Source organism: Taeniopygia guttata, chromosome 3 (genome assembly GCF_048771995.1).
Source record: "Taeniopygia guttata chromosome 3, bTaeGut7.mat, whole genome shotgun sequence".
In the NCBI taxonomy this organism is placed as follows: Eukaryota; Metazoa; Chordata; class Aves; order Passeriformes; family Estrildidae; genus Taeniopygia; species Taeniopygia guttata.
The window spans coordinates 40557946-40585302 of NC_133027.1; the positions used below are offsets into that span (position 1 = coordinate 40557946).

The following is a 27357-nucleotide window of genomic DNA, read 5'->3' on the forward strand; positions in this document are numbered from 1 at the left end:
TTTTGCAAGGACCATATGGAAGAGTCGTTCGGAAAGAATCTGATCACTTCTCTCAGGAGGAAACAGCTAGAGCAAGGACAAAGGAGACTATATGAATGTCTCAGCCCTATCTCCCCATGGAAAGAAAGACACCTCATAACAATGCAGCATATCTCTACTTTTCCTCCTTTTTAACACATAAAAATATACAAGGACATCTTTTATATCAATTTCTCTCTTTTTTTTTTTCTTTATGTGGGAAATATATGAGATATGTGGCTGCATAGGGAAACCCTCTATTGGTGCTTCCTCCTCTAGGTATTTTAGGAGTCCCCTGGAGAAGGCATGAATGTTCATCCCTATGTAGCCACCAGACATGAACTAGTTTTCTAATAAGAGTCTTATTGATTACACAATTAAAGTTACAGTCCCTTCATTTTTCAGTCCTCTAATCCTATGTCCTCCACAGTCACACAAATACAAATCAATAAATCTGCAGCATGTCATCCTTTACGCAGACCCAGGGATAGAAATATAGGGTAATTTTGTCTGTCTTCTGTGTTCAAAATGCTTGACCTAGGTTCTGAGCAAAAAAACTTCCCAATATGTATTAATTCACCAAGTATGAAACATATTAAAATCCTGCATTTAATTTGTCAGTGAGCTTTTAATGTGAAGAAGAGAAATATTATCACTTTGTCACAGAGTGCAAGACCCCATGCCCTCTCCAAAGGAAATTTCTGAGGTTGCAATTCAGTGTTATTGAAGTTCTATCTATTATGATGGCTGATTCTTTTAACAGGAAATATATATGCAATTTAATACCTGATATTATTTTTTTTCTCTTCCTCTTTTTTTTTCAGAGCAAATTATGACATCGACATCTAAAGGAATTTTCAGGCCATTTTTTATTATCTTCATTATCCTTGGTTGTTTCATGGCATTTATATTAATTTATATCAAACCAACAAATAGCTGGATCTCTGGTCCTATAGAATCAGCCAGTTCAGTGCTGAAAATGAAGAACTTCTTTTCTTCCAAAACTGATAATCTCAATGAAACTACTGTTTTGATCTGGGTTTGGCCGTTTGGTCAGACATTTGATCTAACATCCTGCCAAACGATGTTCAACATCCCCGGGTGCCATCTGACTATTGACCGCTCGCTGTATAACAGATCCCACGCTGTCCTCATTCATCACAGAGACATTAGCTGGGATCTGGCTAATTTACCTCAGCAAGCCAGGCCACCATTCCAGAAGTGGATTTGGATGAACTTGGAGTCTCCAACTCATACTCCACAAAAGAGTGGCATTGAACACCTTTTTAACCTGACCCTGACTTACCGGCGTGATTCAGATATCCAGGTGCCTTATGGCTTCATGATGGTTGGCACCAGCTCCTTCACATTTGAAGTCCCAAGTAAGGAAAACTTGGTCTGTTGGGTTGTGAGTAACTGGAACCCTGAGCATGCTCGAGTCAAGTATTACAACGAGCTTAGCAAATACATTGAAATCCACACCTACGGACAAGCCTTCGGAGACTACGTCAACGACAAAAACTTGATTCCAACTATCTCCACTTGCAAATTCTACCTTTCCTTTGAAAATTCAATCCACAAAGATTACATTACTGAGAAACTCTACAATGCTCTTCTGGCTGGATCAGTACCAGTTGTACTGGGTCCTTCCAGAGAAAATTATGAGAATTACATTCCAGCAGACTCTTTCATACATGTGGAAGATTTTCTCTCCCCCAGAGAGCTGGCAGAATATCTTCTGATGCTTGACAAAAATAATAAGATGTATCTTAGTTATTTCAACTGGAAGAAGGATTTTTCAGTGCATCTTCCTAGGTTCTGGGAATCACACGCATGTCTGGCTTGTGATCATGTGAAAAGACACCAGGAATACAAGTCCATTGGAAATTTAGAAAAATGGTTTTGGAATTAATTTGGGGCGGTGGGGGGGGGGGGGCGGTGGGGGGGGTGTGGGTGTGTGCGTGTGTGTGCATTTTTTTGAAGAAGCCAGAAAGAACTTTGGTCCAAGTGGAGAGGAAAGGAAAAGTGAAAAAAAATGAAGGAAAAGAGAATCTCGTGTCATGGTTTATCAGTTATTCTCTCCTATTTATATTTTGTAAGAGATTTTAAAAGATCAGCAGCAGTCATCAGTACCCAGTTTCAAATTATAATAGAGATACTAATTATGTGCACTGAAGAGTATTTGATTGCTTATTATAAATTTAAAACAAAATTTTCCACATTTTCTGTGAAACATGTCCCAGTCTTACACTTGAAGTAGTCATTTTTAGCATTTTTTAAACATTATCTTTGTTGTTTAAGCTATTTGGAAAATGAGAAAATTTTTAAATGTCAGAGAAAATTTTAAGAACATAGTTTGTTGTTCCAGACAGAAATGTGTGTAATACTTCAAAAAGACAGTAAAATTTCATATGTTCATCTTGCATTTAAGTACACAGTAGAGTACAATACCTAACATTATGGAAGTGTGATTAAGTGCTCCCCTTTTAAGGGTAATGAACCTAGAACTATAGTTTTAAAATGTATTAGAATAGTGGATAGTCTTTGTTTCTAAAAAGGTTTCCTAACAAACAGTCCCATTATGTTGCTTTAGGAATATATCCCTTCTTACCCTTGAAAGAGGGTCAGATTTAGAGAAAATGACCAAAGCCCAGATTCATCCAATTTTTAAGTGTATTCAAATGCAGCACACCCTTGGCTCTCAGTATGTCTCAAGTATTTTTAACCTGAACCAGGGCTTTAAGTAGTGAGATAAACAAATTTTAACAAAGGTGTTTGATTACATCAGCCCTATGCACTGAATTCAGCTGGTAATAATTGATTTTTAGAAGCAGTTTGCTGAGAAATTTTAGAAAACTCTCTTATATAATTTCTTGAATAATAGTGAATTTTCCCCCAGTTCTGTAAAGGTCTGATGAATTTTTACTGTAGCTTCACAACTTGATGTTATGACACGTAAGTGTGGGGAAAAATTACTAAGCAGTCGGTTTTCTCAGAGAAACATGCTGAAATTCAGTAAGTAAGCTATCAGGTTGCTATATAACATTTCAACCTACTATACTAATGAATTTGGGAAGTTGAAAATATTTTGTATGAGAGGTATTAAAAATGCACTCTTCAGAGCAACAGCTGCTATCAATATTTGATAATATAAGTAGATTTTTAAGTTTTAAATTTGGTCTAATAGCAACTACAAAATTGTGATGATTGTCATAACTTTTAAAATGTCTGCTTCAAACATGTATAATTTTATTTTACTACTTTTTTCTTTCAGTTAAGATAAATTGCTGATTGCCATATACATTCCTATGTACAAGGTTGGTTTAATGACATAAATGTATGGGTATGTTTTGGTATCAAATGAAAGCCAGTCAGCTTGGATTTTCAGGTCAAAGTTCTGCAAATCACACCTGCTACTGGAAAAAAAAAAAAAAAGAAAAAAGTTAAACTGGAAAGACTTCTGCTTATGAGATGTATAAGACCCTGATCAAGCAAAGTAGTCAATCAAGTAACTGAGATTAAATTTGCAGGAAAAAATGTGGCTGCAGTAAGGAAATGAGATATAAATTATAAATATTTAGCAAAAGACAATGGGACTTATTACAGGCTGGAATAGAAACAAAAAAGGCCATAAGAGTAATTAGTTAAATTTCTAGAAATGAAAACCCTGTGGAAAAGTTATGGAATCACTTCTGCTCTGCCTATGGTTTCAAAAGCTGTATTCTGATCCAGCTAGATTTCAATATACTGTGAATCACCTAAACTCACCAGCATTCTAGTATGCAGCAAGATAAGCTTACCTTGAAAATTAATGCAATATAAGGAGTCTTCTAAAAACAAACTTCTGATGTGCATGTAGTATGAGTAGTATTTTATCATTTTGAAGGCAAGTGGCTATAGCTTATAGTCTGTCCTACAGGACATCAAAACATTTTGTTTTCAGGAGGAGTGTGAAATTCCCAGTCACTGAACATATCATGGTTTGGCTCAATAACCTGATTCCCTCAGTACTGGAATTAGGAAATCCTTTGCATTGACCTCAGTGAAAGGTGAATGTGTATAACCATTCCTCACTTCAGATCATGAGAGTTTTTCTGTGTGTTAGAAGGCCTTGGGTCCATCAGACTGGTTTCTTGGCAGCAAGTTCAGCTAAGTCCTTATAGTAATAACAAGCAAGCATATATAAGATATATGAAGTGTTACTACAAATATTTGTCTGTGTATACACAGGAAAGGTTTTAAATATACACTGAATGTTAATCTCTTAAGTAATATCTTTACCTCTGTAAGCACAAGATCCAGTCAGCATGGCTAATCTTAGGCTGAATTTTAAGAAATGTGAAAGTCTTTTGATGAAACTGGAAAGAATGTTGTTCTCTTCACAAGAAGATCCACACAAGGCTTGTATATGGTTCATTCAGGAAACATTGCTAAAATTACTTCAAAGATAAATAAAACATGAGAGAAAGCTAATCCAGAATTATGTATAAAAATCATTACGAAATCCAAAAAATATATAGGACCCTAATGCCACACTGGCATTCTTGAAGAGTAAGTGCTGGAACAAAATTGAGCCAATTTTTATGAAGATTTTAAGGTGATCTGCAAGTATCTGGCCTTAAGCAGTTCTGGATATAAAGATCTTTGTTGACAGAAGATGAAGCATTTTTAGGCATGTTCAGCCTATATAGTAAATGATGTCAAGCAGTGGATACAAACATCTGTGCTCCATGCATGCAAAAATGCTGCCTACCTAGACCTAGACATTTAACTCACCTAAGGCTGCTTCCAGTCTGTATCTGACATTCAGCTTGGTGAGGTCTGTGCTTCTTTTGTGATCTACTCTACATGAGCAGCAAGCATAAACAGAAAAATAACAAATCATTGTGAAAGACAATAAGCAAACTCAACCAACTGTGGAAGGAACTAGGCAAAATAGGTATTGTGCTTTGGTATCACTGGCAAAAGATAATTGTACCAGAAAAGTGAACTAGAAGATAAGAAATCACACCAGTTCTAATTTTTTCTCAACAATTTTCCTTCAGACATTCGGTTTATTTTGTTTGCTAGCCCACAACAATCTTGAGTTGCACTCATCACAAGTTAACTAAGCAGTCAGTGAAGACACAGAGTATCATCATTCTTTCTTTTACAGTGGCTTACTTTGGATGTTTTTGGCTCTCTGTCATGCACTGAGCTATCAACATAACTGCTTTTCTCAGTATGGAAAATAAGACCCAGACCAGATAAAATACTAAGTGCACATGCGTTTTTACCCTACTGAATGTGAGCAGGTACAAGACAAGACTGGCAGCAGATCCTTCTAAAGCAGTTTTCCCTTTATTTCATAGACAATGTCCACAGCAGATCTTGCTTAAGTATGAGATCCCCATTCCATAGTGAATCTTCTTGCCAGTTTCTTTGAATGCCTCATTCCACATGTCTATACCACAGTGACCAAGCAGCCTGGGTGAGGCCATAGAAAGTGGAGACATCCAGTAATATATTTGTCTTTTAAGAAACAGATCAAATAAAATGAAAGTTGGACTGATAGATCATAAATGTGGGGCTTTGTAGAGTTCATGCAGGCTCCTATGAGCAAGATATGGGAAATTCACATCACTGAACATAATAAAGAACTACTTGCTCTCTCTGGATGCTCATGTTTTTTTCTCAAAATAGGCTTGAAAAAAATCCACATAATTTTCTCCCATCTCTAAACAAGCAGCTAAATAGCCAATAACTATTCCTTTTTATTCAAGAATGGGACTCCTGTTAGTCTTGTACTGTCTTTTTTATTAGATGCAGAATAACATTCAGGAGAAGAGAGAAGTCTGTCAATAAGATAATTCTATTTCTTATCTAGATTCAAGGATCTTTATTGTTATTTTCTTATTTGATTTACAAGTCCTCATGCATCAAAATTTTCTGGACATGATACAAAAAGACCTAAAGAGTATGCAGATGACCATGAGACTTAAGCGTGTGCTTAATTTTAAGAGCATCTTAAATGCTTTAAAGTACTGGGGCTCCAGAGAATATGTTTTCATTGCCTTTAGGAATTGTGCCAAAGAGTGCAATCTATAGACATTAGAGACCAACTTGTGTGTCCTCTTTTACATCATGTCTGTAGAGAGTAAAGAGTGGCTGAGTACTGAGCAGTCCACGCTGAAAACCTTGGATTCATTCTGACTTGGTGTCTAACCAATAAATCTTCGCCCAACTTTTCTTCTCCTCCACCACCTCAGGCCACCCCCTCAGCACAGCACCTCAGCTTACAGCCTGCCCGTGCTGTGCAGGGTTGCTGAACTTCCATGTGACATGAAGAAGCCAGAGTGGCTGAGGATGCTGAGGTAGTATTTTGAGGCCTGTCCAAGGATGAAAGCATAAAATGTGGTCATGTCCTAAAATCTGGACTCACTGTGCCCTACAGGGAGTCAGTCTCAGCCATACCTGATTTTCCTCAGAGGAAAGTATTTGGTTCATTCTAGGTGAGACTGTGAGTAATCACTGTGTGTGCAAAGTGGGAACAAGAGGTATCTCTGTGTAGGGTGACAAGGAAGTTTCTGACCTATTTAAACCTAGCAGTGAAAATTTAACAAATACTCAAGTGTTTCCTTGGTTAAAACTAGTATGTTATTGAGAACAGAGTCCAGGGGAAGTGTTTGCATATCTACGTAAAAGCTGGTGGGCTTTTTCATTAATTTTGGCTGACAGTTCTGTTTTAGATTTTTTTTGTTGTTGTTATTTTTTTTAATAAAATTGATTTGAAAATGTTAGAAATCAATCAATATGATTTATACAAGATAGTTATTTCACCTTTATCTTTTGCTCCTTGCTTGGGCAAATCTTCTACCAGAGTTATCAGGTGATTTGGGAGATTCCTATGCTAGCAACAAAGGATTGAGCCAAGGGTGAAATGGCTTGGCTAGAAAAACCCTGTCTTATTCATTCCCTTCTAATATTTGAATATCTAGTTAGTGCTATGGCCAATTCTATGTTCAGAGAATCAATGTAAAAAGCATACTGGTTAGACATGCTCATAAAAAAGTACAGAAATACCAATAAATTGATTAAATAAACCATGCAGCAGTAATTTTAATTCATGGCACAATTGCTACAGGGTGATACAGATAAAACCATCAACTTGTGAGAAATAACTTTGCCTAGAGACTTCATCCAGCAGTTTTCGTACTGGAGGAATTCACTTCATTAGTCTATTGCAAATGTAATTAATTGGCAATCTTTTGTGTCACCATATTCTCTACTCTATTGACTGAAAGCAACAGTCTCTGTGCAGTGAATAGCTCAGAGGTTCACTCATGTGGCACAGAGCCTTTCACCCCCAGGTGAGCAGCCAGAGTTAGGACTTGGTTGATGCAGATCTCTGGCAGCCTCTGGTAGGTGGTTCTGTGGTCGCAAGTTTTGCATTGCTGCTTTCAGCCAAGGAAGGCAAAGAACGGAGCTGGGACTCATCTGACACCCTCTGTGCATTTTATGGCAGGCTCACAGGGTGGTTTAAGACACTCTCACTCCTGTAGCCTGTATCCTGCCTGTTTATGAGAATGCAGAAGGCTTTGCTGCTCCAAGTAATAAGAGAACTAGCATTTTTTTGAGGTGTGGTGCCAGTCTGTACAAATGAATTATTGATACTTGGGGGAACTCCTCATTGACATTCTTAAGTAATTAGTTAGCAGGAAAATAATTTGCTCATTGCAAATTGGCAGCAAAAGCAACTGTTTGTTATTCTTTATTATGAATTAGTCCAGTGGAAAAGAGGATTTGATGAAACTTTATCCCCCTGGCTTGATTTACCCTGGCTGGTTCCAGATATAGAAAAATGTTTGATAGCAAAATTTGAAAGATATATGGTAAACCAACACATATATAAAAAATTGGGACAAATTTCCTATAGAACCTTGAAACTATAAGTAAGCACTTTAGCAATTACCAGACAGAAAATGTTCCCATCAATCCATTTCTTTATAACATCATGAGAAATGCCAGCCTGATATATGCTGTTTGGCAATTAAGTTAATTACAAAACCTTTCTTTGCTGCTTTGTAATACACATAAGAGCTGAGATTAAAAAGTTTGGAAAGTTAACTCCCTTGGTATAATTTAATGTTTTAAAGAATCCGTGGATACACTGAAAAGAAATGAGAAGCTTTTCCATCTATTCAAAATCCTAATGTGCCAAACTGTTTCCAGTGAATGAACAACACAGTTAAGTACACTGACTTTTTATTAGGATTTACAAAATCTTCTATCAACGCACTGTAATTTTGCACTATTTTGTAAGAAAATTTAAAAAAAAATTAAAAAATAAAAAAGGAACTGAAAAAGAAGCAGAAAAAAAATCTAAAAATAGATGCCAAATGTATAGTTTGTAAAATACTATTTTTCTGATATAAGGTGTCATTACATTGTGAATCTAACTGTGTTATTGTAAACTGTGAAAAATGTGATGTTCTGTTGCGACACAGGCTATGAAGGGCCATTTCTAACACATATTATTCACTGGACTTGTTTATATGAAACATATTCATAAATCTGAGATCACTTTTATACTTATTTTTTGTAGACTATTTTTCCACATTTGCAGCACAACTGTTATTTTATATCAAACATTAATTTTGCTTTAAAATATTATTTGAATAGGTGGGTGAGCGTCTTAAATGTGCCAGAGATTCAAATCTGTAACAGAGATAATTCAAAAACTATTCTTTGCCAAACTGTAATGCTACTGAAATCAATGATGTTTTGTTGAAAAATAGGCACAATGTCAATAAACATAAGTTTCTAGTCCAATAATGATGACAATGTCACATTTTCTAGGATAAATGCCTGGTAGTTACAAGCTGCATTTCCCTGCTGTCTTTCTGTCTTTATTTCCTGCTGAGGAAATAAAACTGTATGCCATAGCTGAACATCATAGATATTCAGTCACTTAAATATTGTGCCATGGATTTGACCTCTGATATACATTAGTGAGGATTAGGAGGAAAAAAACAAGCTGTTTGTCCTGATTTAAACTCCGTATCTGTGATGGGTCCCATGAAAATGGGGTGGTTGTCAAGGCAGGACTGGGACAATCTCAGCAGGGAGAGTAAGTTCTGTACATAGAAACATGTGGAGACAACATTTATTGTGTTAGTGAAAGATCAGGACCAAAGTCCCTTTCTTTTACATTTGAATTTACACACATAACATTGAGTGTGATCTGATAGGAACCCTTTCTTCAATGTTCCCAGCTAATGATATTCCTTGTACAGACAACTTTCATGTGTTTTATGTAATATATATATATAATGCATAAATTCATGTGTAAGAAAGAGTAACCATGGCAAATTAAATCTTAATAAAAATAATGGTAACCATTCTTACCTGCAGGCACATTTTAAGATGCCATGTTGAAAGAACTTGTAAAAACCTGTATTTTTTATTTATGAGTGATTGTATATTTTGCCCCATGATCTAGACATTTTATATCAGGGAGTCTACCAAAAAACATTTTTTTCTTCCCTTTGAACACTACCATCACCCTGAGATGCATCTGGAAATGTAGAGGTCAACCACTAATGTTTTGTGGTATTTTTTTAGTATGGTGTTGTTGTTGAACTTTCTTCTGATTACCTATAGCTATATCCAGAGTTTTCAACATAATTTAACTGCAGACTGAAGACACCTACTGAATGAAACTACAGGTAACCATAATTATTTCAAAGACTTTCACCATTTATGTGAAATTAATATTTCAGAACACTGAAATTACAAGATGGTTAACGAGCAGCTCATTGACTCTTATTTATTGAGCACTGGAATTCTCCCTAAAGGATAAACACTGAATCATGTAAATAATAGTGCTCTATATAAGCCTAACAAAATATTGTAATAGGTATATTTAAAATAAAAAGAGAACATTCCAAGTGTACTAAAGTCTCTGATCATTATTTCATAGGTCTGATGTCCCTCTTTTTCTTCTTGTGATACTTCTCATCAAGAGCCTGATCTGAAGATTGTTGCTACTCATAACCATGACTTCTGGCAGAGATTTCACAAACAGAATTTTGGTTATTTTCAACCTGCTGCACATGAGATTCCTGTAACTGCTCAGGATTACACTGAATTCATATAGACTGTCATGTGAATTTTCTATGTACAGCAACAAGCACAGATTAATTAATATGATCTTGTAATTGACATTACATTGCCCCGTTTTCAACAATGATCTTTAAATTTTTTCCAAGTGGAATAGTAATTTACGTGGCCATGTTTCATTGTTATATCTACTGTACAAATAACCTACATTTGCAGAGATTGACTGCATCTAAAATAAGAAATGGTTAAAACAATGGTGTCAGATTTATTTTTAAATACATATGCAAACAATGGAAAGAGCTGTCACTGAAATAAATGTAATAAATAATGCAGAAAAGATCATCTGGTCACAGCAATTGCAGTTTATCCAAGACACAATATTACATCTGACTGCTGTGCAGCTTCAAAAATAGGTTAGGGATCTTCAAAAATCCTTTTCCTTTCTATCAGACAGTCAAATTTACTTCTGAGCTAATAAACCTTTGTTAATTTGGATACATTCTTTAAAAGTTTATTTAACTCTTGCCATTTACTTAAAGCAAACTTACCATTATCTTGAGCTCATCCTTGACAAGTACCGAGACAGGCAGACTTTTCAATAGTATGTGTGACAGAAGTCCCTGCCACGTTTCGCACACACACACACACACACACACACACACACACACACAACCCTTTCACCTTCTTCCATTCAAAATCCACTTCAAAAATTCTATCTAGGGCAGAACATAAAATTTTCTTTCTTTAAAACAAGCCTTTTTTCTTAAATGATCCACTTCTATTTCCTCTCACAAAATTCTCCTCGATATGCCAACAAAGCCTTGTGTGTTTGGAAAGCCAGGTCTCTGCCTGTCAGAAGCAGTCAGTTTAATGATACACTTCTGAAAGCACAGCACTGAAGTGCAACCTGAAAGAGAAAAGGGTCGGGCACAGAAGGTGTGCAGGTTTCTAACCCTGCCAGCAACAGCGTGCATTACAGTTGCTGAAACTACATCTCTGGGTGATAAGGCTGCTGTTGGCACAACTTCTTCATGGAGTGAAACAAACAATAAGATCTTCATAAGCTCTACACAGGCTGGTACTACGGCACACAACACTTTAATTGAAACAAGTGTGCTGCCAGTGAGCCTGAGAGTAGGTTACCAACACTCAAAACACAAAATATTCCATGTCAATTCTCACACAGACTAAAACAGAAGCTACCTTTCAAGAAATATATAAACATATATTTTAGTTCTGATAAACCGTTTGGATAGATTAACAAGTCTTTAGACCAAAGACCTGGTGGTAATTTAAGATACCTCAGAACAGGTTTCTACAGGTAGATGGACAGACAAGCATTGAATTCCTAAATTTCCAGTATACATAAGATAGTCACAAGTTTAAAAAAGTAAATGGAGTCAGAGAGTAACTCATCTTACCTACCCAGAGTGTTTTCATCGTTAATCCTATCTAAGATCATATTAAAAAATAACTTAATGACTTGCAGTTCAATAACAATTGTTATTAAAATTGATTTTGATGTACAATGAATCAGAACAAAGAAAGAAAATGGCTTGTGTTGAAATGTGAAAAATTATCAGGTTTCATTTTCCAGTCAAAATTAGTTGTTTGTGACATTCTGATTGATGGTTTATGAAAGATCAAAATTACTCTCAAAATTCCTGTCTTTAATCAAAAACCTATTATTTCAGTAATTTCTAAATAAATTTAATTTCAGAAATTTCATACTAATTTTAGCACTATTTTTCTGAAATGTTTCCTTTTCCTAAAGGAGTCTGTTTTTCTATGGCAGGATTCTTGAATGAGGAATATATCATTAACTGCATTTTCATTCCTCTCTTGGCTCCTGTCATCATGTGTGAAGAACACATACTCAGTGGGATATTGTTAATCAATATGGAAGAGTTGCAAATGGTTTCAAAATAATTTCTATATAGTCACAGACTGTTGCCATACCACAATTTTGTTATTCCTGCAACAGGAGCAATCATTTAATGGCTGATTTCCAGCTTTCAGACATACACACTGACAAGTTAGGAACTGCACTCTGCTTTTTAAGCTGCCCAGTCCTGTTACCAAAGTTTCTGATATTTGTTGACATTCTTTTCACCTTATATCCATGTGGTTTCCTCAGACATATCATGCCCTGTGCTTTTATACCACCTGTGTATCTTTACATGCTCTATCTGCATTTTGACATTAAAAAAAATCTATTTCCAGCTACAAATACAAGGCTCTGTAACCTTGAAGTAGTGAGCCCGATACCCTCATGCCACTGCCCCTTCCTAGTCACTGAATTAGATTTAATTCACATTAAGTTTAATGCCCTGAAATGAAATGTAACGAAGTACATGGGCAATCGGGTGATTTTTAATCAGTTCTGCTTGTCAAACAAATATATTGCACTGCAATCAGCTGGATGTAACAATTAAACCCAGAGTGGTGGCTTTGCCCTTGAAGCCTTTTCTTCAAATGTAGATCCAAGACGTCCTGTGGTTGTACCACACCAGCCCCAGTCCTCAGCTCAAAGACAGCAAGCATTGCTGAGGGGACAGACAAATACCACAGGATAATAATTTAGGCAGTTATCCAATACTCCCTGACTTATAGAAGAAAAGCCAACCAAAATACATCTAGACATAGCATATAATTTACTACAGTCATATCATCCTGCACAAGCTCAGTTTGTGTACAGCAGAGTTTATCAGCTGTGTCTCAGCACAGCCCTTGAGTCTCAATCTAGGATCTGTCTGGTACTTCTGGCTTCTTTGAATCCATGAACTCTCCAGCACCATGGACAAACTTCCCAGAAACAAGAAAGTACAGATGCATCTTAAAGCATTCCGGAGAGCTGGATAGCACTGCCCAGTGTGCAGGATTGATCCTGTAGGACACCTATTAGCCATATGAGAGCCAGGTCAACAAGAGAATGTGTTCAAAAGTACATATTTCTTTGTTTCCAGTATCATTCAAGTCCTTCATGTTGGATCTCTGAAAAATTCTTTTATCTTCTATTTGTTTGATATTAAAAAGCTCTGTAAGCAGTGGCACTTAAAATGATCACTCAAAAGCTCTTACAAAAATTACAAAATCAATCCCTTAATCTTTGTAGTGATTTTACATGTCTCTGATGCATTAAATTTAAGTTTGTGTTCAAGATGAATGCATTTACAGATAAACATATTGTATAGCAAGGCAGAGCTCATTTACCTTTCTTGTAAGGATCAAATATGTATTTTTAAATCAAAATATAGTTTATGAGCTCTATCTTATCAGCAAAAATATGCAGGAATGTGCACCAAAATTGTAATAACTCTCACAGCCATCGGTCCCATTCAACCAAGGATATCAAAGAGTTGGTGAAATAGATCTGACCCTTCAGCATCTATAAAAATGTTTTCCTTTGATGTTGCAAATTGTAGGCTTAATGGTTTTGAGACTCTTTCCACACTTATGTAAAGCATCTGCACAAGTGTTTTCAGAATTATGGTCTTTACTTGCCAGAAAAACTGGTGCCTTGCATAAATATTTTATTTTATAAATATATTTAATTTCTATATAAAATGTTCTTATATAAATATCATTTTTTCAGCCTTGCATTAAAGAACTGAGGCAGAGTTGATGACTGACATTACACTTGAGCTATCTGGGTTGTCTGCACAGCCCACTGCAGTCATGAGCAGGGTGAAGGAGCTCAGCTGTTGTACAGCACAGCTGTACAAAAATACAAACCCCTCTCTGCACTGGCCCAGCAGCTGAGCAAGCTCATTTCAAACCATTGCACTTCTGCAGGGGATCTGCTAAACCTTTAAACTCAGAAAATCTCTAGAATCCTCCAGGAAAGTTATTCACAAAAAAGGCCCTAGGCACTTTTCTAAATTTCATAATCCATAGTGAAAGGTGTGACTAAGTCACCTAGGAGCACCTCCCTGGGGTGGATATTAACGCATATTTTTACAGTTCACCACAATATTAATAAAGATGTCTCAAAGGTTCTTCTCTTAAACTCTCAGCACAATCCTTTTAAGACAACTATAACCTGTCATCAGTGAAATATTGAAGGTTTTGCAAAACCCTTACTGAAGAGAGAGCTGTCTTCTTCCTACCAATTGGTTTTCTAGTAAGTCTTCTGTCTTTTTCATGCACTTGCTGGCAACATGATACAGAAGATTTAAGACTTGACTGGAAAGGATGCATTTTAGACCAGGACACCCAGAACTAGCAATTCTCAACAAATCTGAGTGTATAATTCATACTTGTGCCAAAAATTACTTTTAAAGGTGTTTTGCTGATCTGAAATCTCAGTTTCTTAAGTGAGAACATTCCTTCTCATGAAAATCCATCTCATCTTGTGAGAGCACTGCTCTTTATCTTAGGAGGGAAAATACTTTTCTCCTCCCTTAAGTTTAGGCTCATGATGTGCTTCCATAGTGTAGCAATCTATCTCCATTTTTGTTCTTCCATTTACTTCCTACACCAGGGTTTGCCATCCCCTGATATTCTTAGCTGCTAGGAGGAATTTATCCTTCCCGAATCCGTGTGACTAGACATCTACACAGTCCTTGAGATGCTTGGTCATACCAGCTTTAAAATTTCAAAAATAATCAGTAATTTTTCCATCTTCCTCCCCAAGGAAGACCCTTATTAGTGGTGTCTTGGGTCTTGTATTGGTTTCTTATTGTTCTTCCAGTGGCTGATTGCTTAGTTTGTGGACATTTACCAATTACATTTCTTTAAGAGTTTCTCAGTCACTTATTCCCACTACAGGAGAATTCCCTTCATTCATTTATTAGCTCAGCACCCCAATGTTATCTAAAAGTCTTACATAGCTTTTGTTTTCCCAATTTAACATATTAGCATAATATAATTTAAATTGCTTGTGAAGTCCAGAACGTTAATTTCAAGGCATTGTTGATTTCATTGTTCTAATATCTCCATTGTATAACACTACACTCCATGGACAGAGGAATACATGCTTAATAAGCTTTGTTATCTCCTCTGAAACTAATTGCTTCTGTGCGTTTTCCTTCACAATGCGTTCTGGTTTTAAAAAGTTTCTCAAAACATCACACTTCACTATCATTTTTTTAATCCAGACAATATGGTGCTCTTCCTCCCTCTGTTTACCAAAAATAACAGCATCCCTCCACAACAGTCTCTCAGCAAAGCATATCAGCAGCCTCATCCTCTTAACAGACATATATTCCTTTTAAGATCCTCTAGCAGAGGAAGCAATGAAGCCTAGTTTATGAATTCAGGTCTTGTAGTTGGATTCTCTAGCATATAATTAGGCATGATATCTAATTAAAGCTTTACTCACAATTAGGGCACTCATAATAGTTCTCGGTTGTGGATTCCCTCATGTCTCTGGGGCGTTGCATTCATAAATAATGTTTTCTTTCAGAAAGAGAACTTTACAGGTCTGCTTGGACTAGTCCATTGTCTATTTTGATGAACATCATGTGAACATATTATCTTTGCATCTACTAACACTTTGAAATCAGCTGATATGCTGGTAAGTTAGGAAGTGTGAAAGAGGGTGGCAGAAAGGGAAACACAGGTAGAGACAAGCAGAGAAGGAGAGAAAGTAATCACTTAAGTCTCATATCCCTAGGGGATATCTAATATGTCTAATCCTGATACATATCTCCTTCTACCATACATCAGAATAAATATGTGCCATTTATACACACTTAGATAAATGCAGGTTTAGTTCTTCACCTTCCATGCAACATGAAAGACAAAGCCAGGCTCTGCTGAAACAACTGCTGCTTCACCTTTAACCCAATTTCAAACCTTTTCCTTCTTCTTCAGACTGCCTTGAATTTGTAAATTTCACATAAAGCTCTTTTCACACAATATTTTTCTTGTCTCACATAGAAAAACTCTGTTTCTCAAATGTCCAGATAAAATGTTTTAAACATGAGAATGACGGCTAAGAATTTTTGCTAAAGGATAACCATTTCCCAACTGTTCACTCAAACACAAGCTGCTCACAAATAAGCATTAAGCCAAACAGCCATTAAAAATGATTCTTCATCAGCCTACGATATTGTACATTTGGACATCTGCTTGTGTCTGTTCTTGGAGGCAGACCACCTGCCTGGAGAGACTCCTAGGCTACCCATTTTGATCCTTCTTATGCCCTCATACAAGCCATGGTGAGCTTTCCATGAGATCATCTCAGAGATGTCCCACAGGTGGCCGGTGGTTTTCATTCTGGAGACCACTGTCAGCCCCATATTCACTGGCCAACTTCTAAAATCCCTGTCTTAGGTATTTAACAGTGTGCATTCCTCAGGCAATCCCAGCAGCACGCACCTCTTTTGGTCAGCCTCAGACGTGGCAGCAGATGGCAGACCTGTGTAACAGCATCATTTATCTCCAAGTATATCTCTTGAGCGTGTCAATTGAAAACTTACCTCTCTGCACCTGCAGAAGTGCTAAATAACACGCTGCCAGGGACAAGGCAGCTGCACACCTTAGAGACAGCAGTGTGTGCATAGAGTTGCCTCACTACTACTGTCAGCACCGTGACATCGTTGGTAGAATCACTAGTAGAATTCTTGATCTCTTTCTAAATGTAAAATATAGGCCTGTTTCTGTTAACTAATTAGAGACCCAGCATTAGCCTCCTGGAGTCACAGATAAGTGAAAATACCGTTCTCTCAGTCTTCTCATAATTGTCAGAAGGCTCATCCTTGCTTAGCTCCATGGACTTCCACAGCTTTTGACCCCATAGAGTTTCTTTCTCAGCCTGCCCCTAAAGTGACTGAGGAATACACAACTCTCTCTTAAATCTGCTTTTGATGAAACTATGGGCCAAATATTCAAATGCAGACACAGACAGCAGGAATCAGATATTCAAGGTCAATTTTTCCATCATGTCCCAGGCTTTGGTATCTGATGTAGTATGTTACATTACTAGAGGGATCTAAATAACTACATTATTAGAGTGAACCCTGCTCCCACTTATGCTTCAGACTACCTACTGCCCTCTCAGTATCTCCCTAGCACATTTCAGGGGTCATCTCATGCCAAGAGGCACTTAATATGTGACTATTCTGTTGTGAAGGATAGATTTGACTGATGTGGACACATGTGGCTACTGTAGCTAGTCCCAGAGAATGGTCATGGACATATTTTAGTAGTAAAATGAAGCTATATTTCAAGTATAGATTTAAGCATGTAATACTAGGTACCTGTTTAAATTCATGAACAGTCTTTCTCATGAACTAAAACAATATCACATCACACCACCTGCTAAAGACATTGTCATGTTCCCTGGGAATGGTAATAACTTTATGCTAAAAGAGCCCAAAACTCAATTTAGGAAAAATCTTTTTGTGTTATAGTTCAATGCATGATCAGTTCGGCAGAGTTCTAACAATTTACTCTCCTGTATTTAATGTGATTTTACCCTTTTTTAGTGGTAATTCCTCCTTAATGAAACCAAAATTTCTTACAACTGGTATGACATAAAATGTGAACTTAATCTATGTCTAAATTTTGTGCCTCCCCTTGATTACCATGAAAGCCCTCCTGCAGAGTTCAACCATGTAAGAGTGAACTCAATCTTTTCCAGGTATTTGGAGAATTGATAGCTCTTGATTAAATAGTCCATTCATTAAATCACAGCACTCAATATCTATTCAGGCAAAAAGGGTAGCTTGCATATAATTGAAAAAAGGCAAGATTCTGTACATATTTCCAAATACAAACTGCACAGAACAGGAACTGGTGGACAAGAGAAATATTGAAACAAGCAGAAGAAAATTGGCTCTTCTGATAAGCATCTTCTGAAATTCCTTGAATTTTGGGACACATTTTTTACCAAACTGGGACTGAATGTATTTGTAGAAACACAAGAGAAAATCACCATGGAAGCTCACATGTCCAGCATGGAAAAATTTAAATGAATCAAATGAATATTTGCATGTGTGCAAACAAACTAAATAGGTGTTCCAAATTCACCTATTTCACACATATTGCATTTCACTTTTCAAAAATAAATTATTTAATTAATTAGTTCATCATATTAATTCATTATTTAGGTCAACATGCTTCAAAAATTCTATACCATTCAGATGAAAATCCCAAAACAGAATAATTCAATATACATTGTTTTGGTTTGAGTTTTTTGAGGTTTTGAGTAAGGAATGTGGAACTTAGCACATCTAAAATTTAAGATCTAAAAGTCACAGAGACAAGATAAAGCAGTCCTAGCATATTTACACCCCCACCACTATTTTCTTGTGTTCTAATTTTCACTACAATACAAGAAAATAATAATCTCCATCCAAAACTCTTGACTGGCACAGCTTTTTTCTCTAAAGTAATAGGTTATGACCTCATCATCAAAACTCAGTAAAACAATTTTGCTTAATAACACAGCTTAAACCTATGAGGTGGTTAGAACTAGCTGAATGAACAACATTTCTTACAAAAAAATTAGGTTATGCTAAGCTGAATTTATGCCAAGTATCCCAAGCTATTCTGAATTAATCTCATGGCAGCAAGATGAGCAGATATCTTGGCTGAGTGTGAATGAAGGGTATATACTTTGCAGTGTCATTTATTCTTTTTGTTTCTGCCTCAGATCCTCTCTTTCTTCTTCCTGTTTCTGGCAGAAACCTCAATAAGCTGACAAGACCCTTCTTGGGATGGCAACACTCAATTGTTCCCATGTTACTCATAAACTTTGACGGTAGGGATTTGTTCACCTGCCTTTTTTCCTGAATGGACCTTATTGACTGCAACAGCATTATACCTCTGCACAATATTAAACTCTCATGCAACTGCAGGCAAGACTGATTATTGTAATAAAACTTGCTTACTTTTTAATATCTCTTGAATTATCAAGGAAAATACTCTATCCCCCTTTTCTATCCCCCTTTTGTATTTTTCTATGTTTAGTTTCCAGGTGTAGTTTGTGTCTGAACTCACTGGTAATACCTACAAACAGAATTTTTATCAAAATATTGTGGCCCAGCAGCCTTTTTAGGTGAACGTCTGGCTTGTTCACTGAAGAGCATCACTAATATAGCACACAATTAACACACACTAGATTATTCTGCAACAACACTAGATCCATGAGGTCTAACAAAGAGTCTGCTGGAGAAAAAACTATTTTAGTTCCATAATTACATAAAGCTAAATTCACTGGAATTTGTTCTAAAATTATGTCAGCATGACTTTTTTTTTTTTAGTCTGTTTTCTAAGTTCTTGTGTGTTGGTTTTCAATTGATAACCACTGATTTACCTACTAAGCATATAATCTGTTAGTAGTACTGAATCTGCATATGTATGGGTTCCCAGCTGGACAAAGCTCATAGTCTGGTAGGCATAAATTATAATTTAATAGACACATACCAAGAAAAAATCCCTGCCCATCTGTTTCATCCTTCAACTAAATATTTTGGAAGGAAGCAATTCACCTTGGCAATATTCCATAGTAAATTCTGAATAGAATAAGTGAGCTTCCATGTATTTCTGTTTGTATGTGCATTGTCTCTGAAGTTAGGACAATTTATATTTATCTCTTTTAAAACATTTTCACAGTAAATTAATAAAACAGCCACTGTTCTTTTAGGCTGACTGATTGCAGAGATCGTGTTATAGAACCAAAGGCACTTTTGTCAGGGAGAGAACTTAAGAACTGAACATGGTATCTGGAGGTAAACTGGTTGTAACTACATGTCTGGCCAGTGAGGTGCCAGAAACTACCCAGGAAGGACCTTCTCATACTATAAAGGAAGCATAAATGTGTTTTTCCTCTGAGTAGTTGCCTTGAATCTTCCTTGCTGCAAAGTAACTTTTCTCTTGCCTCTGATCACTATGGAGAATATCCTTATACTTACATTTTGGTAGCCACAGCCTGCTGCCATCTTCCCATCTGTTCTGTTTTCTAGATCAAATAAACCCAACTGCTTCCCAAGGGCTTTTTCTTTAATTTCAATGGTCTTCCTCTAGGTTTTTATAGATTCTTCTTTAAATTTGTTGCCCAAGTTCCAGTTCTCAGCAGTCCTTAACAGGGAAAGCAATTTGTTCCTTTATACACCACTGTTGCTAATACAACACAGAATGAGAGATACTTTTTCTTTCATTATAACATCCCAGCAGGGAATCATGTTTCATTTGTGATCTGCTACAACTCTCACAGCCTTCACTGCAGTATCTCTGACAACCCAGTTGTTACTCATTTTGTACTTATGCCTTTGGTTTTGCCTTCCTGATTGCTGAACCTGTATTTAGTGAATTTTGCCCTTTCAATTTTAGATTATTTCTTCCATTTACAGAGAACCATTGTATTCTGATCTTTCCAATTTCTCTTTGAATTTATTTGGCTGATAATATGCTGAGCTGGACTGGATTGCTGTACATCGCATACATTGATCAAAGGATTTATCCTGAAAGGTGACCAATATTGTGTGGTGGGAGGAGCAAAACAGAATTGTCACCCACCATCAGTTTGTTCCAGGAAGGCACATGAGCCCAAACTCAAAGCCCAGGAATTTTTCAAATTGTACTCTTAGCAGAAATGTGAATAAGGTGGAATGGCTGCAACTATGTAAGGTACATAGAATTTCTCTCCTAACGTCCCGCCAAGCGGTGAGGGAATGCTTCTACCTGCCACATCCTTCCCCACATGTGTGGGGCTGTGATGCACGGCTGTAGCTAAAGAAAAGACACCTCTTCCTGCAGCACCACAGCTCAGCACCAGCTCCCTCCTGCTTGCATGGCAAAAAAAAAGGCTGGAAACAACAATTTCAGTGTCACAGCAGCAAAGCAGGAAATGGGACAGAATTTCTCTGTTCTTCTAGAACTATCAACAGAAGGAAGCAACACTGGGAAATTGGGTTTTATTAAATAAAAGATGGGAGTGAAAATTATTGAAAGCCTGAGAGGTTCAAAAAGAAACAACTATCAGGGAAGTGCAAAGCAAATAAGACATTACCTAGAAATTCACAATCCATAAAATTTCCTGTGGTCAATTTATGGATTCAGCTAGAAAAAACATAAGAATTAAATGGAAAAAGTACTTCAAGAGAGGGGGAAATAAAACGTAAATACTTTTACTGGTTTGTATTGTGCTGTCTAGACTCTTGCATTTTTATTAATCTATTTCCATTTAATTTCAATGAAAATAATAGAGGGCCAGCCCAGTGTCTGTTATGGTAGTCTATGCATTTGTTCTGCACACAAGATTTCTTAAGGGTATTGAGATATCAATGATTTCTGAAATAAAAGAGCTCAAAAATAAAAAATCTAGTTTATAAGCAGTATGAAACAGCTAAGTAGATCTAAGCAGCCCTGAAGAGATCTCTTTTTTTAAACCCATTACTATTTCATGTTATTTTACAGCAAGTTAAGTATTCTAGCACATCGTCACTTATATCATCTGCGGTGAATTTGACTGCCTCCCATCTCAATATCCAGCAAAAGATTAGCTGGATATATGTTTACACAAACTGATTTGGCTTAGAAGAAAAGAAAAGAAAAAAAAAAAAAAAAAAGGAGGAAGTAATTTGGTAATGTACAGGGACCAGTAGGCTCACTGCTGGAATGAGCACAAAGGAACCAACTAGATTTATAGTAAATTTGTTTTATATCACCCAAGTTCAGCTATCTTAAGTTTGGGCATATAGTTTAACATGAAAGTCTTGACACCTAGGCTCTCTCTTTTCAATTATCTCCATGAAATGACTAATAGGATATGTATTTTAGATATTTAAGACCAATATATAATTGAGGATGCCTGTGTCTCTCCACTAACTGTAAATGAAGTTTAGGTAAATGGCTGAACATATAAAATAAAAATATATAAATAATTTCTTTATATAAATATCTAAATCTTGGGTAGATAAATTGGATTAAGCATATACTACCTTAGAAGTCCAGCATGAAATAACATCATTTTTATTTGCACAGACTTTTCAGTCTTGAATAATCAAAGAACTGTTTTAGTGTGCAAAGAGCATTAATGAGTGTAAAGGGAGGGAAAAGGATTATGGTGTATGTAAAACACAGAGTAAATTGTAGAGGAAGATTTTCTGTGGAAATGTTAATTTTCTGGAGCAAGGCCTAGAATCCAGATGCAAACAGTTTTCTCCTTGTTAGTTTTGAAGGGTAAACACGAAATGGCTAGTTATACCTGAGGGCTATTTGGAAACTAGGATAAACCACAATTACAAATATAAAGTTTAAGTCTAGGCTGAGAGAAGTTATTACAAAATGAAACATTTTTCTGTTTCACCTTGACGCTAAATCACATACTCTAGATAGAATGGGGTTGGAATTTTGCTTGGGATCTCAGACAAACGCAGCATGGAATTTGAAAGTCAATGTGAACTATTACTAGGGATACTAGAAAAAATGCAGGAAGGGATTGTGATAACCAAAATACTCTACTTCCAGTGGCTGAAATCATTCAAGTATCTCTTCCAGGACCTGCACTGAGTTTTATAGAACTGATCTCTGCCATTGTTATATAATCACTGGTAAAAGGTCACCTAACGTTATTATCCAGGTTCTGTGTTTAAATTCTAACCAAAAACCACTGAGTTTTCAGAACTTATATTCAAATAAATTAATGGTGATAAATAGGAAACCTAGCTGATGTCCTGTACCATTTTTGTAAGGCAAAGTCAAAGCTTTCTAAGTTTATTCTTCCTAGCTGATTTTTTTTACACTGGTTTGATCTCTAAAACATCTTTGAGATACAAAGCTGAATGGGTACAAATCTGTCCATAATTTGTACATTTCCTCCAGACTTATAAAACTGCAAACAGCTGCAAGCTAAACAGAACAATCCCATTTTGAAGAGCTATTTAAAAAGTTTGAGTGGCAATATCCTTCGTATGGCATATGAGGCAATAAACACAGAGCAGTTGATTTTTGTGTACTTCACTCTTAAAGTATTAAGCATTTTTCTTGCAGAGATGGTTTCTATTTCATTCTCTGTGCTCTGAAGTCTATGCAAAGCAAAGCTGCCTGATGGACACTTGACTTTTATTTTTTCTTCTTGTTCTTCTTTAACTTAAAATAAAGGTAATCAGTAGGGAATAACTGTATGTGGAGAAAGATCATTCCAACTACATTAAAATAAATAATACTGTAATCCCTATTTAATTATTTTGGTTGAAAGGAAGTAGTTATAGCTGCTTCTAACTTGAATGATTTTTGCTTTAGCAGCATTTAAAGCTTCTCGTTGTTTTAAAAGTGCATTTATGAATAAAACATTGGAGTTCCAAAAACAGTCTGGCTTTGCAGTTGTTGTGAATTGAGAGGAAAAAAAAAAAAGCAATTAATGGGTATGATAGAATTTTACCTGATATTTTATGGGCAGAAATCTTACAGCTGACTTAATAACTGAATCATCTTAACTGCAGAGGCAGCCTTGAGAACGACATCAATAGTTTTGAATGGGCCCAATTTAATTCCTATCTTTTGTTTTGGCCCCACTTCAAAGTGCTATACTGTTAGCAGGAGTATTTACAAATGAATTGCTAAAAGGGCAAGAGGGAGTAGATACAAATTAGATATTACAAAAAACCCATAAATTAGATATTGCAAAAAACAACACCAGTGTCCTTTCAAAAGAATTGCTAACTCCAGAAACAAGCAACATTAAGACTAATATGGAGATTCTTTTCCCTTTATGGGAGACATTATTTTCTATTTTTTCAGTCTTTTTGAAGCCTGAGTGTCTTCAACTTTGATTGACTTTGAGATGAGATACAGACATCCAACACATCACAAGATTAAATCCTTGCTAGCATGTGGAAGTAAATCTCTCCCTCAGTCTGCTACATGGGTGCCTGTGGGTTAGAGAAAGGTGCAGGTTGCAATTAGCTTCACTGAATGCTCAGGATTTCTGAACTCTACAGAAAAGATATGGAATCACTATGAGATACAAAATCCAACTCCAAAGGGGCCCCTTGTGTGGTCTTAGAGAGATCATTAGGTTTGCACCAATACCCCTACTGCTAATGGCAAGGTCCTAATAGCAAAAAGGAAAGGCTAATTCAAACAGCAAAGTCAACAAGGCCTCATTTCATGCTATTTTCTGGTTCAGTCTGAACTACTGTCACTACCAGTTGCTTTTCATTTCACTTTCAGTACCCACACATAAGCAAGCTAAGTAACTGCTTCCTGCTTTCAAAAACAGAGCCTGTAAGTAATCCTATCCACCATCAAGCACCTGATATTATTGGATAACCAGTGCATTACAAGAAGTGAAAGCATGGTCTAAACAACATCCCAAGACACAGTTCCCCATCTTATATATACTAGAATGTTATAAACATGGTGGGTAATTCTAAATAGATCTCCTGTCTACACAGGGTTTCACTTAAGAGATTAATCCTTGTATGTTGGAGTCTGTGATGAAAGTTAAGTTTCACAAAACATTCAGGTTTTCTTTGCAAGTCCTCCTTTTAAGAACTGGTATGAAATTCCAGGGAGACACAGAGTGAAATAGCTCCCAATTCTGCAAACACCATCATGGCTAATTGGAAAGTTGTGTGTCAGAAAATCCAGAGGGTACTCAACAGCAGAAATTTATTTTTGTCTAATGCAGTTTTCTTTTCAGGTGAAGTCACCATGGAGATGAACACACCTCCTAAAGCTGTATTGAGGCACCTCCTCTTCTGCAGCTACTGTGGACTGTATGACCAGCAGCAGGAGAGGCACTGGACAGGCCCTGCTCTGAATGAGAGCCAGCATGAGATTGGACCACTAAGCATCAAGGTTTGAGGTCCACGTATGCTATCAGTTCTTGTGCCTAGACACAATGGGCACTGAGATGAGGCAGGATCCTAGCCCTAAAGTGCATATTGTCACATAACCTTTCTGCTAGCCAAAAAACATTCACAGATGCCTCTTGCCCACTCCTCACATCAAACAATGTTTTTATTCCCTGGCAAAAAGCTCACTCATTTGTCCTCAAAAATTCCATTGTGTTCTTTTCTGGAATGCTGTGGGCTTTGTCCTGTGTGGCAGGGATTTCTGTCTGATTTTCATGCATTTTACTCTGTGAGAGAACTCAAGACTGAACAGTCAGGAGAAAGAAAATGAGGAGGAACTGCTAGGCAGCAAAAGGGTTCTTGCCACAGTTTTTTCTTACTGCTTTATTGACCATCAGTGTCAAATAGTTAAGCAGGGAACCTGTGGCTCATTTTCTTTTTCATTCTTTGTGATGCTTTAATACAGGAACATCCCTGTGGAGCTTCCTCAGCTGGACCCCAGCTTCTCCAAGTTCAAAGGTAAGGTCTCTTCAAGAATTGAAAGTCCTGTTACACAGAGGTATTGTAAGATGTCCTAATTTCCATACCTTCCACTTATGTAGATGCAAATGTGGCATTTCCTCCAAGACATGGTCACATGTGGAGGAATACAAATGAATAGGAAAAGTTTCATTTAATTACATAAGAAAAAGCAATAGTCAAAAGCAGCAGTCTACAGTCTCCACAGTGGTGGTAGTTTTGCAAAGAGTTTAAAGTGTCGAATATGCAAACAGTTAGTTCATTTAATCTGGGACTATTTAATGTTTCAAAGTTAAGCAGATGCCTAATTGCAGCATTCACAGAGCAGTAAAAATGCCTGAAGTTAATGGTCCCTGACAGTTTTTTATTACAATACTTATTTTAGATAAGTTTTTCTTTCCCATACATGATTTATAGCTGGTGGTTTCTTATAAACTCAGCAGTTTATAGATTATAAAGTCAAATTATTCTATCCCATTTCTTCAAGTAATGAGTGGATGAGGTCAAGCAAGTGTTAGGTACATACAGCAAAGAATTTAATTGGACTTATAATAAGTTATTTGTTTCCTTGGCCATCTAGCTCACAGTGCAGATATGTTTGTGGCACCTTTCTCAGCCCTGATCCCTCATTGTCCAAACTGGAGAATGTGGGAAAATGCACCATGGGTCTTCACCTCAGTAGTTCAAACCTTCATTTAATGGAAACCAGGGTCAGGCAGATATATAAATGTGGTTCATGCCTGTCTCCTTTGCCGACGGAGTGAGGTTGTAGCTTGGATGTGCACAACTCTGAGGAGCTGTGAACCTGTCCCAGATCCCACAATATTCATATAATGAAGTGTGAACTATTTTGGTGAGAGAAGAGGAGATTCTCTGGCACAGCCTGTCTCTTAACCCCCAACAACATTTCATGCTATTTTGGTTTTTAAAATGCTCTGTGAAACCTCAGTGTATTGCATAATTGTGTTAATGATAATGCAAAAATTAAAGCATACCAATTCTGAATTCAGAATCAAAGCAGCCTAATACTTAATGGCTTATAAGCTTTGACATTTCATAGGTCTTCTGGGACACTTATGAAATATCCATCTTCTTTTTTGAAACTCAGCTGCATATTTTACTTCTATTCTGTATTAACATTTGGTACTATTTGAAAGTTTCCTCAAAGGATTTCAAAGGTTTCTGCTAGGCTGCACATATAATAATATTTCCACCCCCATCCTTGTGTTTTATAGCTATAGTATAGACAAGCTGCTTACAAGTTTACACTAAAGGACATAGTCATCATAAAAAGTAATGAGCCAAAATTCAGAATTCCTCCCTACATAGAATCAAGCGCCTGTAGCCTAGTAATTACTCCAGTGCAAGACATTAAGTCAAAGCTTCTAAGAGCTCCTTCTTGTAGCAGCTGCTAAATGATTAATATCATGTTGGTAGATTTCACAGGAGAATCTGTTAAATAAAGGAAAGTTCAGTGTATATGCAAAGTTTCAATTCCGCACAATTTGGTTTAGAGTCAACATACAATATTGCATATTTTATGGTTCCAAGAGGAGTGCAGCATTCATTAAGAAAATACAGATGGTTTTCAGATAGCTAAGAAGATTTCACAGCCATTTCTTTTCTCCCTGCTGTGAAACCTGGAGAGAAAATAACAGTAACAATGAACTCACTATGGCTGAACCTCAAGGCTCATTTCTGCCAAAATATCAAAATCCTGAATTCATGTTAGCAGTCAAGTTTAACAGAGCTAAGCTATTTACAAGGCTTTGAAATGTGTCCCTCTTTTCTCCAGTGGCACTTTTCTTACTTTGAGAAAATCCAGCATTTTTGGGGGTGAGACTGTCAATTTATTGTGAGCCCTGAATAGAGAGCAGTGTGCAGTTGTACTGCCCCAGGAGCACAGCAGTCTGACTCTTCAGACTCGGGGAATGAGAATTCAGTCCTTGGGAGATGCCACATCTGCACC

The 27357-nt window shown here is 36.7% G+C and overlaps 1 protein-coding gene across 12 annotated transcripts in view; it reads left to right on the top strand.

Moving 5' to 3' along the window:
• FUT9 (fucosyltransferase 9) overlaps positions 1-27357 on the top strand; it is a 144922-nt gene that overhangs the window by 96511 nt on the left and 21054 nt on the right. For 9 of the 12 annotated variants that reach the window (XM_072926672.1, XM_030267615.4, XM_030267613.4 and 6 more), the window contains one exon: positions 843-9957. In XM_072926672.1, coding sequence (XP_072782773.1) covers positions 843-1930 — 1088 coding nt within the window. In that variant the 3' untranslated portion in view covers positions 1931-9957. Of the gene's footprint in view, positions 1-842; positions 9958-24715; positions 24874-25335; positions 25389-27357 lie in introns of those variants that run through there. The other 3 variants (XR_012054969.1, XR_012054968.1, XM_072926675.1) reach the window with 1 other exon arrangement.